Source organism: Bos taurus, chromosome 26 (genome assembly GCF_002263795.3).
Source record: "Bos taurus isolate L1 Dominette 01449 registration number 42190680 breed Hereford chromosome 26, ARS-UCD2.0, whole genome shotgun sequence".
NCBI lineage: Eukaryota > Metazoa > Chordata > Mammalia > Artiodactyla > Bovidae > Bos > Bos taurus.
In genome coordinates this window covers 39,329,124-39,347,254 of record NC_037353.1, presented here as the reverse complement: position 1 = coordinate 39,347,254, position 18,131 = coordinate 39,329,124, and the positions used below count along the sequence as shown (strand labels likewise).

General features: G+C 46.3%; 1 protein-coding gene across 1 annotated transcript; it reads left to right on the top strand.

Annotated features, from left to right (window-relative positions):
• The first annotated feature begins 7,562 nt into the window (after positions 1-7,562).
• Positions 7,563-16,917, top strand: PRDX3 (peroxiredoxin 3). The gene is given in 7 exon segments (NM_174432.2): positions 7,563-7,643; positions 9,334-9,469; positions 11,105-11,246; positions 12,254-12,389; positions 13,229-13,332; positions 15,583-15,748; positions 16,062-16,917. Coding segments are annotated over 7 exon segments (774 nt in total). The 5' UTR covers positions 7,563-7,607; the 3' UTR covers positions 16,116-16,917.
• The last annotated feature ends 1,214 nt before the right edge of the window (positions 16,918-18,131 follow it).

The following is an 18,131-nucleotide window of genomic DNA, read 5'->3' as shown; positions in this document are numbered from 1 at the left end:
CTTGTTCAAACTCATGTCCATCGAGTTGGTGATGCCATCCAACCATCTCACCCTCTGTCACCCCCTTCTCCTCCCGCCTTCTATCTTCTATCTCCTCCCGCCATCATCAGGATCTTTTCCAATGAGTCAGCTCCTCACATCAGGTGGCCAACATATTGAAGCTTCAGCTTCAATATCAGTTCTTCCAATGAATATTCAGGACTGATTCCTTTAGGATTGGCTGGTTTGATCTCCTTGCGGTCCAAGGGACTCTCAACAGTCTTCTCCATCACCACAGTTAGAAAGCATCAATTGTTGGTGCTCAGCGTTCTTTATGATTCAGCCCTCACATCCACACATGACTACTGGAAAAACCATAGTTTGACTCTACAGGCCTTTGTCAGCAAAGTGAGATCTCTGCTTTTTAACACGCTGTCTAGGTTTGTCATAGTTCTCCTTCCAAGGAACAAGCGTCTTTTAATTTCATGGCTGCAGAGTTTACTTTCTTGGGCTTCAAAATCACTGCAGATGGTGACTGCAGCCAGACATGAGTGGAGAGAATTCCAGCCAAAGAGCACAGCAGGTGCCAAGGTGTGGACTGGGTATTGGGGAAGCAGGAATAAACTAGTATGGCTGGAGCAGGATTTGGGTGGATGGGCCCAAAATGAGTGGTCTGGAAGAAGGCAGGGGCACAGACCACGTAGGACCCTGTGTGAATTGGGGTTTTACCCTAATAAAAACGGGAAGCCATTGAAGAGTTTTATGTAGGAGATGAAATGACCTGGTTGGTGTTTGCTGCTGAGGATGCATCAGAGGGAGGCAGTGAAAGCAGAGGGACAGGTTAGGAAGCTTCTGGGCCCATCATGGGAGGCAGGGAGGAAAGGAGGCAGATGGGGTGATGCGATGGGCCTCACATGTGGACTTTCGCAACATCTCCGAATAAAGTTCGTTACAGAGAGGCTGACGGAACTGAGAAAGATGGCGTTCATCCTCTACCTTTCTCTCTTTCTTAAATTGTATTATTCTAGGATTACATCATATTCTCATTTATTTATTTTTGGCTGCACTGAGTCTTCATTGCTGTTCATGGGCTGCTTCTAGTTGCAGCGCTCTGGCTTCTCACTGCAGTGGCTTCTCTGGTTTCCAAGCATGAGCTCTAGAGTGTGGGCTCATAGCTGTAGCGTGCAGGCTTAGTTGCCCCGAGGCCTGTGGAATCTTCCCGGAGCAGGGATCGAACCTATGTCCCCCTGCGTTGGCAGGCAGATTCTTAACCACTGGACCACTAGAGAAGTTCCATCCTCCACCTTTCAACTTGGTTCCCAACACCAGCTCTCCCAGTATGGAATGAATTATGAAAAAATATTTATGCCTAAATCCTGCAGTCAGCCTGTGGATAGCACTTTGTATTACAATTTTTGTAGAGTCATGTTTAAGCTTGGGTTCTCCTAGACCTTGAGCCTAGGGTTCAACGCAAGGAGCTTGTTTGGGAGGTACCAGAAGTGCAGGTGAGGCAGGGGGAGATCAGACAGGAAAGCAGCTGGTAAAAATGTGTTAAGTAACCTCCATAGGTAACTGCAACTTAATCCCTCTGGAAACTCCAGGAAACATACCTCAACCCAGGAGCAGGGGAGCTGGGCTACTTTGACACCAGCTCTTTCCACCTGGCCACTGTGAAAGCTGCCTTGGTGGTGGTGGTTTAGCTGCTCAGTTGTGTCCGACTTTCGCAACCGCATGGACTGTAGCCTGCCAGGCTCCTCTGTCCATGGGATTTCCCAAACAAGAACAGGGGTTCATTCTCTTAAATCTGTCTTTCCGCAGGGGTGGGTGGTCCAGTCCTCCCAGTTCTGAAAGCCCTCAACACAGAGATGCAGGTATGGGCAGGTAGGAATCTCTGGGGTCCAAAGAAGTAGCAGGATCTGAGGGACACAGAGACTTGTGATACAGCTGCATGGACTTTGTGTTGCATTTTCTTTCCCTTTTAAAATAGACCTCAGGACTTCCCTGGGGATCCAGTGGTAAGAGCTTATCTTCCAATGCGTGGGGTTTGGTTTCAATCCCTAATCAGGGAGCTAACATCCCCCAGGCCTCCAGACCAAAAAAATAAAAGGTAAGACAGAAAACCAAAATGTAAGACAGAAGCAATATTGTAACAAATTCAATAAAGACTTTTAAAATGGTCCACATCAAAAAAACAACAACCTCACATCATGGAAGTGACCTAAGCCCTTTTGACCAACAACAGGCCCTAAGAAGCTGAGAAAATTCCAGGGGCAAAATGCTGATGGCCTGGACTGAGGTGGTGGCAGTGGACATAGCAGACATCCATCCTTTGGATGCCGGCTGGCTGGCTGCGGTGGCGGCAAGGAGTTAGTGAGGAGTAGGTTTGCAGAGAGAAAGCAAGAGTTTGGTCTTGTGTTTGTTGTTTGGGCTGAGTAACAGATATCCGAGTGGAGATGTTGGCAGGCTGGCTGGGAGACACCACTCTGAAAAGAGGGTAGGTGGCCTAGAGTTAGGAGGAGGTTTTTAGGACAGTGCACTGTTCTGTGTGATACTATAATGATGGATATACATCAACACACATTTGTCCAGACCCATAGGATGTACAACAGCAGAGTGAACCCTAATGTAAACTCAGGGTGATCATGACATTATCAGTGTAGGTTCATGGATTGTAGCAAATACACCACCTTGGCGGATGGTCAGGGAGGCTATGCAGGCGAGGAGCCAGAGAGTACACGGGAAGTCTCTGGGCTTTCACTCAATTTTGCTGTGAAACTGCTGTAAAAAATACAGTCTATTGAGAACCTCCCTAGTGGTCCAGTGGTTAAGACTCCATGCTTCCCATGCAGGGGGCATCATTGGATCCCATGTGCCCTGCAGTACATTCAAAAAAATTAAAAAATACACACACACACACACACACACATATATATGTATAGTCTATTGAAAAAGGAGGCAGGGGTGGGAATAGATGCATACATGCATGCTGAGTCATGTCTGACTCTTTTTGCAACTCCAAGGACTGTTGCCCACCAGGCTGCTCTGTCCATGAAACTTTCTAGGCAAGAATCCTGGAGTGGGCTGCCGCTTCCTACGCCAGGGGATCTTCCTGACCCAGGGATCGAAAAAAACCCCATGTTTCTTCAGTCTCCTGCACTGGCAGGCAGATTCTGTACTACTCCTCCAGAGAACAGTTGGGGGATAGGCAATAAAGACAGCAGAGGAAAGCCTCAGAAAAGGCTCAGAAGGAAGCCGAGGTGTGCTGGGGGCAGGATGGGAAGTCTCAGACTCAGGAAGGTGAAATAATCTGCGGGGTTCTGGATGGAGGACAGGTTGACTTCATCTGTTACTCACTGCCGTGAAGCAGCCTGAGGTCAGGCAGTGGGAATTCAGGGATGAGGTTGTCCGGAGAGGCCTTTGCCAGGAGACATGGCTCAGCATTGAGGGTGCATCTTCCTCAGAACCCAGGAGACAGCTGAATCTGGGGCCCTCATCAATAGGAATAAAAAGGGGAAAACGAATGCTTTTAGCCATGGAAAGAGGAAGAACTCAGTAAAACCCAGAGTAATGTCTGCCATCTCTAATTGTAGCCCCGGTTACCAGAATATTAACTTGTGGTTCCAGGGGGGTATTTTCCTAATCATCATAAAAAAGTAGCATATATCTTTTCATTTGTCTTTCCCTCGTCTAGGTCCAAAAATTCTTCCCCCAAACTCAAAAAGGAGAATTTCAGTTATTTTCTACTCTTTTGGTAATGAAGACAAGTTCAGTTTGTCTTTTTCCTTTAGGGGAACAATCTATGTTCTTGTTGTGACAGCTAGAGAAAACTGAATAAAGAGATTTTTTTTTCCCCCAGAATGAATGTGGAAAGAACGTTTTGGCCACTATGTCAGCCACTGCTTATTCATTAGTTTGACAAACTTTTTCTGAGCCTTTGTTATGAGCCAGGTACTAGCCTAACCACGGTGGCCACAGAGCTGAGTAAGATACGAGCTCTACTCTCACGAAGTTCACAGTATGGTTACGATCTAGACAAGACTGTGTGTGTGTGTGTGTGTGTGTGTGTGTGTGTGTGTTCAGTTGCTTAGTTGTGTCCGACCCTTTGGGGCCCCATGGACTGTAGCCCACCCAGCTCCTCTGTCCATGGGATTTCTCATGCAAGAATACTGGAGTGGGTTGCTACTTCCTACTCCAGGGGATTGAACCTGTGTCTCCTGTGTCTCCTGCATTGCAGGTAAATTCTTTACCTGCTGAGCCATCAGGGAAGCCCCAGACAAGACTATCGGGAATCCCAGCATGATGTATCAAGAGTGAGAATGAGAAATGAGAATGAGAAAAGCTTTCTAGGTACCTTCGAGGTTTCTCTAACAACCCATGGGGGAGGTAGTCAGAAAAGGGTTGGCAGAATAGTACTCAAATATCAATTCCAATTAAGGTTATCTTTTCTTGGAATGAACAAATGGAGGACTCTGCTTATCCTCCCAGAGGACATCTTTGGCTCTAGCCAGAGATTAGCTAAAGGACACTCACTTTGCAATTTCTGAACAGGATATTGAAAGGCTCTAGTGTGAAATTCCTTCTGGGCCTCTGGGCCAGAGATTCTAGGGTACTTCATTCTTTTTAGGACCAGGGAGATAAGCTTTAGACAAAGATCAGCAGACCAATGTGTCCAATGAGGAGTTCTCCATTCTCATTGTCCCCCAGTCAGTGAATGCCTGTGTGACTTGAGGCAAGCTGTTGAACCACAGGCAAGTGCTTCAGCTTTCTATTTGGAAAAGAAGTGATAAGCGGTGAAAAGTCTGCAGTAGCCAAAAGACCTGGGAATTGGGCATCTATGTTGAGCCTGTAGGGGTTCCCAGGTGGCACTTGTGGTAAAGAACCCTCCTACCAATGCAGGAGACATGAGAGGGGGGTTTGATCCCTGGGTCAGAAGATCCCCTGGAGGAGGGCATGGCAGCCCACTCCAGTATTCTTGCCTGGAGAATCCCATGGACAGAGGAGTCCGGCAGGCTACAGTCCATAGAGTTGCAAAGAGTCGGACACGACTAAAGTGACTTAGCACGCACGCACGTTGGACCTGTAAGCAGATAGGGTAGGGGTTCCCTGGAGAAAGAGAACCAGACATGACTATCTTGATGTAAGAAAAGCCATTTTTGGCCTAAGCTATTTTTGTGATCTAAGGCTGGCCACAGTGCTGTCCTTGAACAGGTCTTAGTAACTTATGATCTAAAGGGAACAAAAGAATGCAGAAGCAAATGACTTTATCAGGCAATAGAAGTAACTATAGCAAGGATACTTCAGTTATAAACACTTTCAGGTCTGTTTCAATGATAAAGATTGGCCTGAAGTGTTCAACCACCAGATCAACTGGAACCTAAGCAATGAATGATATTGACCTTTTCTGGCCCTTGTAACTTCAATCCGGAGAAAGCAATGGCACCCCACTCCAGTACTCTTGCCTGGAGAATCCCATGGACAGAGGAGCCTAGTAGGCTGCAGTCCATGGGGTCGCTGAGGGTTGGACACGACTGAGCGACTTCACTTTCACTTTTCACTTTCATGCATTGGAGAAGGAAATGTTAACCCATTCCAGTGTTCTTGCCTGGAGAATCCCAGGGACAGGGGAGCCTGGTGGGCTACCGTTTATGGGGTTGCACAGAGTCGGACACGACTGAAGTGACTTAGCAGCAGCAGCAGCAACTTCAATCAACTAAAGCTTGGATTCTATCTACCACCCAAGTCCCTTCATGCATACCCACATACCCTTAGCTTGCTATTGCTATTGCTAAGTCACTTCAGTCATGTCCGACTCTGTGTGACCCCATAGACGGCAGCCCACCAGGCTTCCCCATCCCTGGGATTCTCCAGGCAAGAACACTGGAGTGGGTTGCCATTTCCTTCTCCAATGCATGAAAGTGAAAAGTGAAAGTGAAGTCGCTCAGTCATGTTTGACCCTCATCGACCCCATGGACTGCAGCCTTCCAGGCTCCTCCATCCATGGGATTTTGCAGGCAAGAGTACTGGAGTGGGGTGCCATTGCCTTCTCCGACCCTTAGCTTGAAACTTCCCTAATTTTGCTATTTAAGGAGACAATGCTTTGGAAAACATCTCCTTACTTAGGACTTCCCCAGTGGTCCAGTGGCTAAGACTCTGTACTCCCAATGCAGGGGAACCAGGTTCGATCCCTGGTCAGGGAACTAGATAGATCCCACATGCCGTAACTAAGAGTTTGAATGTCTCAGTGAAGATGGAAGATACTGTGTGCCACAACTAAGACATGGCACAGCCAAAGAAATATTTAAAAAAAAAACTTACTTGTTGCAAGTACTAAATCCTTCCCTTTCCTGATCTTTGCCTAGGTTGTGTCGTTTGGTTCCACACCCACCAACCCAGTTTGGAAAATACCACTTGGGATCTGCATTTTATCACACTTAATTGATTTTTATCTTGTTTGATGAACATGCTTCAAAGTACCGTGCTCACCACTGAGCACTTGACTTTATTAATCAACAGAAAATAAATGTTAAATTTGTCTTAATTCCCCCAATTTTGGCAAGAGAAGCCAAAATGGAAGCCCACATATCATCCCAAAGATTTTTCAGGGCAACAAAACCTTGATGTGTCTGACCCACTTGGCTTATTGGTGGTGGTGGTTTAGTTGCTAAGACGTGTCCGACTCCTGCAACCCCATGGACTGCAGCCTGCCAGGCTCCTGTCGATGGGATTCTCCAGACAAGAAGACTGGAGTGGGTTGCCATTTCCTTCTTCAATTTGGTTTACTAACAGAAAAACTGCATTAATGATTTTTTTAAAGAACATTTATTATTTATTTGATTGCACCAAGTCTTAGTTGCAGCATGCAAACTCTTAGTTGAGTCATGTAGGCTCTAGTTCCCTGACCCCAGATGGAATCCCAGCCCCTGCCCTGGGAGCACCAAGTCTCAGCCACTGAGAAGTCCCTGAAATTGCATTCATGATTAATTCCATTTCATCTAGAAGCCAGAAGTGTCTACCTCCAGCCAAAATAGGAAAGGGAGCCTTTTACACTAACAGTAATCCACAGGTTCACAGTTCAGTCAGTTCAGTCGCTCAGTCGTGTCCGACTTTTTGCGACCCCATGGACTGCAGCACGCCAGGTCTCCCTGTCCATCACCAACTCCCGGAGTTTACTCAAACTCATGTCCACTGAGTCGATGATGCCATCTACAACCATCTCATCCTCCGTCGTCCCCTTCTCCTCCTGCCTTCAATCTTTCCCAGCATCGGGGTCTTTTCAAATGAGTCAGTTCTTAAGTCAGTAGCAAATATGGAAATATCTTGCCACCCTGGATTGGATCTTTTTAGGCTGGGGCGACAAACAGAGACAAAGTATCGCTTTCCCAAGCATGAAGCTACTTAGGAGTTTTAACAGGACTTAATCCTCCTCTGGGTGGGGTCGAGGGACCCCACAACCGAGAAGTGTACCAGGCGGAGGGCCCCTAAACCGGCCAGAAGGTCGTAGCTCTTCCACGTCCCGGCTCCAGCGCTGGCCCACTCCTGCCCGCCAAGACCACGCCCCTGGTCACGCCCCCGAAGGCCCCGCCTCCTCTACGTCTCTGTCGGCCCCACGGGTGCCCTGCATAACGAAGATGGCGGCCACGGCGGGAAGGTTGTTTCGGGCTTCGGTGAGTGGCTGCCTGCGGGGCACAGGCGCGGAGACCCTGCGGTGGCTCCGAGGACGTCCTTCCCAAGTGGGGTACCGCTTCCCTTGGCCTGGGGGCCTTTCACCTTGCTTGGAGGATGTCAGAGGGTAGTGGACCAGGGGCAGCGTCTAAGGCAGGCTCCTCGCGCCTGCGCAGAGCCGGCCTTCGCCCACCCCGCCCCCACCCCCGCCTTGCGTTCCAGTTTCCAAATCCCTCTTCGCTCCCAGTCGTGGGACCCCAGTCCACTCTGCCTAAGCACCTGGCTCTGGATGCAGGCGACCTGTCCCCTGGTCCCGGTTCTATAACTGACTCTATGACCTTGGGCCATTGCCTTTTTTTCCAAACCTCAGATAACTTCCTTACCTTAGCATATAGACTGCCTACCTCAAGGGTTTCCGTGAGCATCCCCTTAAATGCTGGATGGACACCAAAATGCTAAAGTAATCAAAGTCCTTGAGTGCCAAAGGCTTTTGGCTGCCCGCCCTCCCCTTTCTCGTGGTGGGGTTCCACCCAGGCTCTTTCTTCCTGAGTCATGCAGAACCCTGAAATTGAGCAAACGTTTCCCTTGACCCCTGTCCAGACGCCCAGAGGCTGAACTTTGCTGTTTGCATCTCTGTGGGCCAGAATGGCCTTGTCTTTTCCAAGGGAAAACCTTGACGTGGTAGAACATGCCCAGCATATCTGCTGGTAAAGAGCTTAATATACAGAGCCTGGCCAGTCTCCTGGTCTGAGTGATTGGGGTTCCTTTTAAAAGCATGGAATTTTCATATTCTTGTAATTTCCCTCTACCTTTCAGTCTTGTTTCCCATTAATTAAAACATATGTGTCGAGTTGGCCAAAAAGTTCGTTCAGGTTAAACCCAAATGAACTTTCTGGCCAACCTGGTAATTATCTTTATATATGTATATACATATACAGTCAACCACTGGATCTCCAGAGAATTCCCTATTTTTTTTTTAAATAAAAATTACATTTTTGAAGTGTGCATCATGATATAAGTAATGAAATAATTACTATAGTCAAACTAACATCTCTTCACATGGTTAGCCTTTATGTGTGTGATGAGTGCATCTGTCTACTCTCTTAGAATAATAATACTCTATTTCCAATTTCAATACAGTATTATTAAGTATAGTCAACCTGCTTGTATATTACATCTCTAGACTTATTCATCCTCCGTAACTGCAACGTTGTACCCTTTGACCAACATCTCCCTGTCTTCCCAGTCTCCTTTACAGTCTTAAAGGATAAGGAAGCAGAAGGGAGTTTAAAGAACATGCCACTCCAGTACTCTTGCCTGGAAAATCCCATGGATGGAGGAGTCTGGTAGGCTGTGGCCTGTGGGGTTACTAAGAGTTGGAAACGACTGAGCGACTTCACTTTCACTTTTCACTTTCATGCATTGGAGAAGGAAATGGCAACCCATTCCAGTGTTCTTGCCTGGAGAATCCCAGGGGCGGGGAAGCCTGGTGGGCTGACGTCTATGGGGTCGCACAGAGTTGGACACGACTCAAGTGACTTAGCAGCAGATTCAATCCATGCTTTTGCAGTTTGAAGTGTTTGTTCATAGGAACAAGGCCAGCGGAGGCCACTACTGGCCTGATGCCCTTTCATCGGGGTTTCAGTCGCCATTCTGGGAATACTTTCTGATATAAAGTGTTTCTCTTTTTAGCTCATCCGACATGTGAGTGCCATTCCTTGGGGCATTTCTGCCTCTGCAGCCCTTAGGCCTGCTGCTTCTCGAAGAATGTGCTTGACAAATGCATTGTGGTCTGGTTCCGATCAAGCAAAATTCGCCTTTAGCACCAGTAAGTGTTGTTATGTTTTGGTTTGAACCAGATAATGGAAACATTTATCATCTCTGAACAGGAGCTCTGAACTATGGCCATATATTAGACTCACGTGGGGAGTTTTTACTATCATACCACTTTCTTAGTCCCACCAGACAAATTAAGTCAATCTGTTGGGTGGGACCAGAACATCGTATTTTTTGTGCAGCCAAGGGTTGCGACTCACCAAGGCAGACTGCCCTACTGTCACACTTCCTTGTTGACTCCAGAGGTTTTAATCCCTTGGGTCGAGGAACATGAAAGAGGGGTGGGGACAGCCAGAGGTCTCTGGGCCTGCTGTGTGTGAAGGGTATGAGCTGACTGGGGACGAACAGCGCAGCCACTCCAAAGGCTTTTGGATTCAGACCTGCGTGGCCACGTTAGGCCAGTCTGTTGGACTCCTCCGTGATCTAAATGACACACAGCTGTTTCCTGAGATTTATACTCCATTCTAAAATATGAGATTTGCTCGGCACAGCCTCAGATAATGAGTGGCATTTGAAAAGGCCTCCTTTAGGTTTGTCCCACCTGTTAAAAAGGCTTTAACTTGTGATGGTTGCGGGGGTGGGGGTGGGGGATGTACTTTAGCAAAACCTGTTTGTTGGTGAAGTGTTCTAAAATACTTACAGTTTTCTCGGAGCTTTAAGGAATTTCTAGTATCAACTTGATGACACGAGTTTAACTTTCCTTGTCACCTGTCCCAAACCCCAGCTCCCAGTAGTTCCTTCTGTTTCTGAAGCCAGGCATCTTGACACCTGGCCTCCTGTGTCCTGCCTTCCCAGCCTGAAGCCTGGCCTCTGCAGTCCTGACACAGCTCTTGCATCCTTTCCTTTCTTTCTGTCCCCTCTGCCATACCTTGCCTGCCTCACTTAGATAGCTGCAGTCACCTCCTGACATCAGGCTCTCCCTGCTCCTCTCACTCTCCCCTGCCCGACTAATCTTCCTAAGAACAGCCAACGCATCACCCATCTCCTGCACAGAAGCCTCCAGTGATTCCTTTATCTCTCTTTTAAGAACAGACTCATCCGTCTGATATATAAGGGCCCTCGCATCGTGGCCTTCCTCCATCCTCGCTCTGTCCCCCATGCGTCTTCCTTCCATGCACACCTAATCTCTACATCAAGCAAACTCTGCTACAGGCCATTCCCCACACCTGCCCTGCTCCTTCCTTGTACCATCTGCCCTGGTCTTGGCAAAAATCCAGACCATGCTTAGACCCCACCTCCAGGCTGATTGGTCCTTAATTCTATGTTCATCCATCCCTACTCTCTCCTATCTTCTTTTGTCTATTTATTTGCCTTTTGGCTGCACCTTACGGCATGTGGGATCTTAGTTTCCCGACGAGGGAGCACACTGGCGTCCCCTGAAGCAGGAACTGAGTCTTAACCACTGGACTGCCAGGGAATTCCCTCCTGTCTCTTTAGTTTCCATAGCACTTTGAATTAGTGTACAGTCTAGACCTATGGAAAGAGAAACAGTTTTGTAAGATGTACAATTGAACTGAACCTTTTAATTATACTACTGATTAATTACTGGAAGAGGTTTGAGTAAAATCAGATAAGTGGTTGGTTTAACGAATGAACTGTATATGCATGTTTTTGGGGTATTTTTCAGGTTCCTCATACCATGCCCCTGCCGTCACCCAGCATGCACCCTATTTTAAGGGTACAGCTGTTGTCAGTGGAGAGTTCAAAGAAATTAGCCTTGATGACTTTAAGGGGAAATATTTGGTGCTCTTCTTCTATCCTTTGGATTTGTAAGTGTATTTTCTGTGATGCTATAACATCATTCTGCGAGCATGCAAAGATCGCTGCTTTCCCACTGACACTGCCTATCTTTACTCCTGTCAACGGGAGGGTTATTGCTGATTCTGATGGTCTTGTTGATACAGCTTGCATCTGTAGTTAATTCACAAGTGATAAGTATAGCAGGTAGAGTGGCATTCCTTTTAATGGTTTTTAATATGGCTCTTTGTTTTTTTTTTTAAAGATGTATGTATGTATGTATTGGCTGTAGTGGGACTTAGTTGCTGCATGTGGGCTTTCTCTAGTTGTGGTGAGCGGGGGCTCCTCTCTTGCGGTGCTTGGGCTTCTCACTGAAGTGGCTTCTCTTGCGGCGGAGCAGGAGCTCTAGGGCGCACGGGCTTCAGTAGTTGCAGAGCGTGGGCTGAGCAGTTGCGGCTCCTGGGTTCTAGAGCGCAGGCTGAGGTATACGGGCTTAGCTGCTCTGTGGCATGTGGACTCTTCTGGGATCAGGAATCGAACCTGGGTCCCTGTACTGCAAGGAAATTCTTACCCACTGGACCACCAGAGAAGCCCTGTGGCTCTTGTTTTATGGCTCTGCAGCCTGGGAGCTGCATTACTGAACCCACGTGCCCTTGAGCCCGCGTTCCACTTTGGAGTAGTGGCTCCTGTAAGCCTGTCAGGGAGGAAGTTTCCACTGGTCTGGGGGAAATGAGAAAAGTAAGGATAATAAAATGAATTTTCTCATGAAGCTACCTATTTAAATAAAATTTTGTCTTTATTCTTGGAGTATGTCTTTGCCACCCATACTTTTTGATATGATTCTTAAAATAGAAAGTCGGTTAATTTTTTTTTTTTTAACTGGAGTATCATTGTGACCAGGAGTCCAGTGAGGATAATTAACCCTTTTGCCTTTTTCTCATTTAAGAAAATAGAACTACTCTTTAGACAACTGTTGTTCAGATTTTAAACGTCTTAAAAAAAAAAATTCTCTGATGAGAATTCCGCCCTTTTTTCCTAGCACCTTTGTGTGTCCTACAGAAATCATTGCTTTCAGTGACAAAGCCAGTGAATTTCACGATGTGAACTGCGAAGTTGTGGCAGTGTCAGTGGACTCCCACTTCAGCCACCTGGCCTGGATAAACACACCGAGGAAGGTACACACGTCCACCTGCCTCTGCACTTGTGATCGCAAAGACTGCCGGATCCCATGAAGGACCAGGCCAGAAGTCGTTAAAGCATGACTAGTCTGAAATGGGCTATCTGTCAGTCCTAACCTACTGGCAGATTCTGTTAAGCTCTATCCATGTCTCCTGTAACATTGCATGTATTTACTCCTCACTACTCCTGTGTTTTCCAAACAGTAATGGAGAACAAACTCAGCAGGGCAGGGGAAACGGCTGGAGTCCATTGTCTCCCCTCTCATCCCCGTACCCTGTAGGCAGGTGGGACAGTGGTTAAGTTCTCTGATTTTACTCTTCTGCATCATCAGTATTCTTGCCTCAAAACTTGCTTGGGAGAATCAATTTCTAGCTATGATGTTGGACTATTAAATATCAAATTAGTCAAAGTATTCTTTTTTTTATTATTATTCCATCTTTATGCTTCAGAAATGAATCTTCAACCAAAAGGATACTTTAAGAATTAGAAAAAGAAAAGTCTGTAGTATTCTCTGGGTTTAAATCCTGCCTCTGCCCCTTTCTAGCTGGGACCTGGAGCAAGTTACTCAACCTGTGTGTGCCTCAGGTTGAGGTTTTCATCTGATGATGCTTTCATCATCTGTAAAATGGCGATTATGATCGTAGCTACTCCAGGGTGCTGGAGGACGAAGTGAGGCAGTAGAAAGAGCATCTTCTACTCTCAGAAGTAGCACTCGGCCCGCTGTGGGTGCTCAGTGACTGCTGTCTGGCTGGTGTTGGTCAGTCGTCCTGTTACCTGGCTGAGGAGGCTGTGGGAGCCACAGTGTAACCACCAGCCTTATTTGTATTTTTATCAGAATGGTGGTTTGGGCCATATGAACATCGCACTCTTGTCAGATTTGACCAAACAGATTTCCCGAGACTACGGTGTGCTGTTAGAAGGTCCTGGCCTCGCACTACGGTAAGATCCGTTTGGTATGAACTTAAAATTGTTTTTTGTGTTTAGCATTATTGTACTTCATAGGGAATTTACAGAAACCTGGGTAGGGAATTTTTAGAACCCCAAACCCTTAATTTGTCTTTCATTGTAATAAGCATCAGTGGGTGCCTCCTGCGAGGGTTGGCAGTCTTTCAGAAATGACTGTGATATGTGTGCCCCCTGTGTCTCCCTGGGCCTGTTTCTGAAGAAGGATATCATACCCTTTAAAAAATATATATTTATTTTATTTGGCTGCACCAGGTCTTAATGGCAGCACCTGGGATCTAGTTCCTTGACCAGGGATCAAACCAGGGCCCTCTGCATTGGGGAACGCAGCGTCTTAGCCCCTGGACCGCCAGGGAAGTCTCCAGTACCACATCTTAATGGTCACACTGCTTCACTCTTCCTGACCACGTGGGAGCCACTCCTTGCAGTGAAGTCATCAGACTGCTTAGAGATCGGGGGGCGGTGGGCAGAGGGGGCTGGCGGGCAGAGGGGGCCGGCAAGAGCAGGAGTCAGTTTCCTGGTATGGTTAGTATCTTGTACAAGCGCTGGAACCAGACCAGAGTTTGAATTTAAGCTCAGCTGCTCAATAGCTGTATGACTTTGAGCAAGATATTTAACCTCTTTGAGTCCCTTTCTCCCCATAATTAAAATGAGAATGTACCTCCTGGGTTGGTTGTGAGGATTGAGTAGGGTGAGGCAGCTACAGAGTTTGCCGCACAGGTCCTCGTAGCTGTTGTGAGCCCCATCCCAGACCCTCAGCCTTCCTGGGACGGACGAGAACTTAGGCTGCTAATGAAGGAGGGACAGGGCAGAACTTGACCTCCAGGACACAAGCGAGGATCCCACTTTGATGGGCCTCACAGTTTTGTTGGGGCTGGCTTGAACCTGCCCACCCTTGTACCTGATCTCCCGCCTACTGGGGGTACACTGGAATTTTGGCTCCGGAAGCCACCTGGGAACTTAGGCCTTTTGACTCCAAGGAGATTACTGCCTTCCTTTAATAAATGGAAGCCTAGCTCTGACAGCGTTGGCAAGGGAAGGAGAAGAGTCCTGGTGTTTTCCTCCCAGAATCTCCTGTAGAGTCTCACTAACTTTGTAATTACCTCCCTACTGGTTTTACTCTTAGGACTGACAAAGGGAGAGGAGTTGAGTCTGGCTTGTAAGATAAGCCTTTCTTTCTGGAGACTGTGCTGTGGGCCCATCTCCAACCCAGCTCTCCATTTCCGCATCTATGGGGTGGACTCCAGCTTGGCTGCACCCAGCAGGAATATGCGCCAGGACTCTTTAGCCTCAGAGCCTAGACCCCCTAAGGCCAGGCCCAGGGAGGGAGAACCACCTTTTTATCTTCTGACTTTTTTCTAACTTGCCTTTTTCCTGAGTGATCAACGTTTGGGATGCCACACCCTTTTAAAGATGGACTGTTAGAAACCTCTTGAGTTTTATGATCTCTGCGTAAGTCAGAGTATCACCCTCACTTGTATAGAAGATAAGCACAGACCCCAGGGCGGTGGGTTACCTCATACATTGCTGCTGAGTAACAGTGATGGGCTTGGACAATCTGTGGATCAAAATAAGAACTGTAAGTGATTGAAACACATCAAATATATTTAAATCCAAGATTCGAAGAATTCCAGGAAACCAGTTCATTATTTTGGAAACTTAATGGAAGAGTACTAGGCACTATACAAACTGTACCTCAGGGTAGCCAAAAATAAACAAAAGTGATGGGATTGTTTTCCTTTAGATTTCTGCTTTGCCTAGACTTAAGACCAGTACATTTTCCCATGGGATTTTCTCCCTGCTACTCAATTCACTCATAAGTATTTACAGAATACAGATAAAATACGTCTCTGTCCCTTCTCAGTTGCTTATGGTTTCTTGCCAATATTTGATACAGCTGCCCAAAGAATGCTTATTGCATCACTAACGAGAAGTCTTTGCTCTGTGTAGTTCAGTGACCTTCAGATACTGTGAGACATCCAGGTCAAATCTGTGAATGTGAACACACTGCCTGCTTTCCATGGTGGCCTAGTCCAGTCCTATCTTTGTTAAAGCATCTGTCATCAATAGGAGATGATAAGCTTTCTGTATAAGGAAAACCTGATTTTTAAGCACATGATAGAGTTTAATAAATGCTCTATCAAGGAGAATTAAAGGCAAGGTAGAAGTAGAGTTTTTCTAGCTCTGGTAATGTTGATATTCTGATGAGGATGAATCTTTACGCAGCGGTCTCTTCATAATTGACCCCAACGGAGTCATCAAGCATCTGAGTGTTAATGATCTCCCAGTGGGCCGAAGCGTGGAAGAGACCCTCCGCTTGGTGAAGGCGTTCCAGTTTGTGGAAGCCCATGGAGAAGTCTGCCCAGCCAACTGGACACCCGAGTCTCCTACAGTAGGTTTCTTTCCCAGAAGCAATGGGAGCCCAGCCAAGAGGGTCCCAGGTCCTCACTGCCTCAAGGGCTGCTGGCCTGGAATATCCACGTTGGAGCAGGGGTGGAGGTGGTGTGCAAATGCGTGAAGCTGCTACAGGTGGGGGTGGGCCCAGGCCCCAGGAATGCTGTTCGTGTCAGTTTCATCCATGTATTTTAAAGGAAACAGACCAATCTTTTAAAAGTTAAAGAACTGTAGGTTAAAAATTGGGGGCCTTCGGCTCCCTTTTGAGATCATGAAGTCACTGACCCAGTGAAATGTTTTTGTATTTTCAGATCAAGCCCCATCCAACTGCTTCCAGAGAATATTTTGAGAAGGTAAATCAGTAGACCGTCCCGTGCACACCTGCAGCTTCCCACACCAGAAAAGAGCCACAGTGGGAACTCACTTGTAGCTTTTCAAAGATTAGTATTTATAGCAGGCAAAAAAAACCGAACCCAATGATGCTTATATTCATAAATAGTACTACGCTAAATGTTTTGTTTTTGTAATGTTGGCCAAGGCTTTTAAAATGTTTTCAGTTACTAATGTAATGAGTCCAAGGCAAGGTGTGGATGGATGGCTAGTTTCTACAGAGTGTGTGTGTGGTTGGCCTGTTTCTTGGATCATGTCTTCAATGGGAAAAGGAAACAGATCTTTTTCCTCAGCCTTACTTGAACCTTTGTGTATACCAGCGTAGTATGACAGGTATTGAAAACTTCTGATCAAGGGTCCTGAAATTTTCCTCTTGAATTTATTTGTATTAAACTGAATTTTCTTTAAAGAACATAGTTTTAAGTTGTTAGTATCAGTGGTCTAATGTAACGCTTGCAATGAATGTATGGTTGAAGGAAATGTGAATCATGTTTTTTTTTTAAAAAAAACACAGTGGCAAAGTGACTTAACTGATCATGCATGTTCCCCATTCCTGAGATTTATAGTTTATATAGTTATTTTACTTACTTTGTTAGCTGACTTAATGTCTACATACATTTCTAATATTGATTGGGTATAATTAGAAAGGATACTTATTGAATCCAGGGATTGCAGTATGAATTTGAATCATTCATGCATTTGAATTATTGTAATGATTTTCTTTCTTGAAGTGTTCCATGTAAAAAATATAATCAAAAATAAACATATTTTAAAATACTTGGATTTTTAACACCATTAATTCTTGCTTCAGCTTACTTATATTGTGGGGCTCTCTAGTTTTCCTTCTCTGATTATATCAACAGACATTTACTGAGCATTTAATTCACTGGCTACAAAGATGAATAAGATGCTGGCTACACATCCAAGGAGCTGGACAAAAGAAATATGGAAGCATTTATTCATTTTAATGGTTTCCCTAGTGGCTCAGATGGTAAAGAATCTGCCTATAATGTGGGAGACCTGGGTTCAGTCCCTGGGTTGGAAAGATCTCCTAGAGAAGGGAATGACTACAACTCCAGTATTCTTGCCTGGAGAATTCCATGGACCGAGGAGCCTAGCAGGCTACAGTCAAATCCTGGAGTGCCTACTATATGCTAGGTACTATTTTGGAGGCAGAATGAACAAAAAAGACATACCTCTTCCTTTTTGCACTTACATTGTAGAGGGAATAAACAATAACATTACATAAAATGTCTGGAAGGACAATAAAATGGAACAGGGACTAGAGCAGAGAGGTGCAGGTATTTTAATAGGGTTTCAGGGAATCAATCTCTCCAGGTCTGTTTTCTCATCTGCAAAATGAGGACTGTAATTGTACCTACCTTAGGGTTTTGGTGTCAAATGAGATAAAACGTAGAAGGTGAGGGATAAAAAGGTTCTAGGCAAAGTGAATGACAGGTGCAAATGCCCTGAGGCAAGAGTGGACGTGGGGTGGGTGAAGAAGGACCATGTGACCGGACCTGTGAAGGAGGAGAATGGTAATGGGGAGCTCAGAGTGCTTTATGGGCAAGCTAAGGACTTCGGATTCTATTCTGAGATGGGAAATGGCAGAGATGTTTTGAGAAGAGTTACATCATCTTGTTCTTAGAGGATCACTCTGGCTCCTTTGTTAAGACTAGACCCCATAACAGTGCAGAGGAAAGCAGGTCAGCTGGGCTGGATTTGTGACATACTTGGAGTAGAGCCAGCAGGATAATACAGATGTGCTAAATACTTTGGTGCAATAGATGCATTCCAGGGAACTCTGATGAGGGGGACACCTTACCTGGCTATGGGCATCAAGAAAGTCTTCCTGGAGGAGGAGATGAAGTCTTGGAGGTACGGGAAAGTGACCTGTGGGAGCTGAGAGGCCACATGGGTCTGAAGAAAACCATGAACTGCTCTCATATTCCAGGAGGGGAAGTCAAAGGGAGGGCCAAGGCCAACTGGCT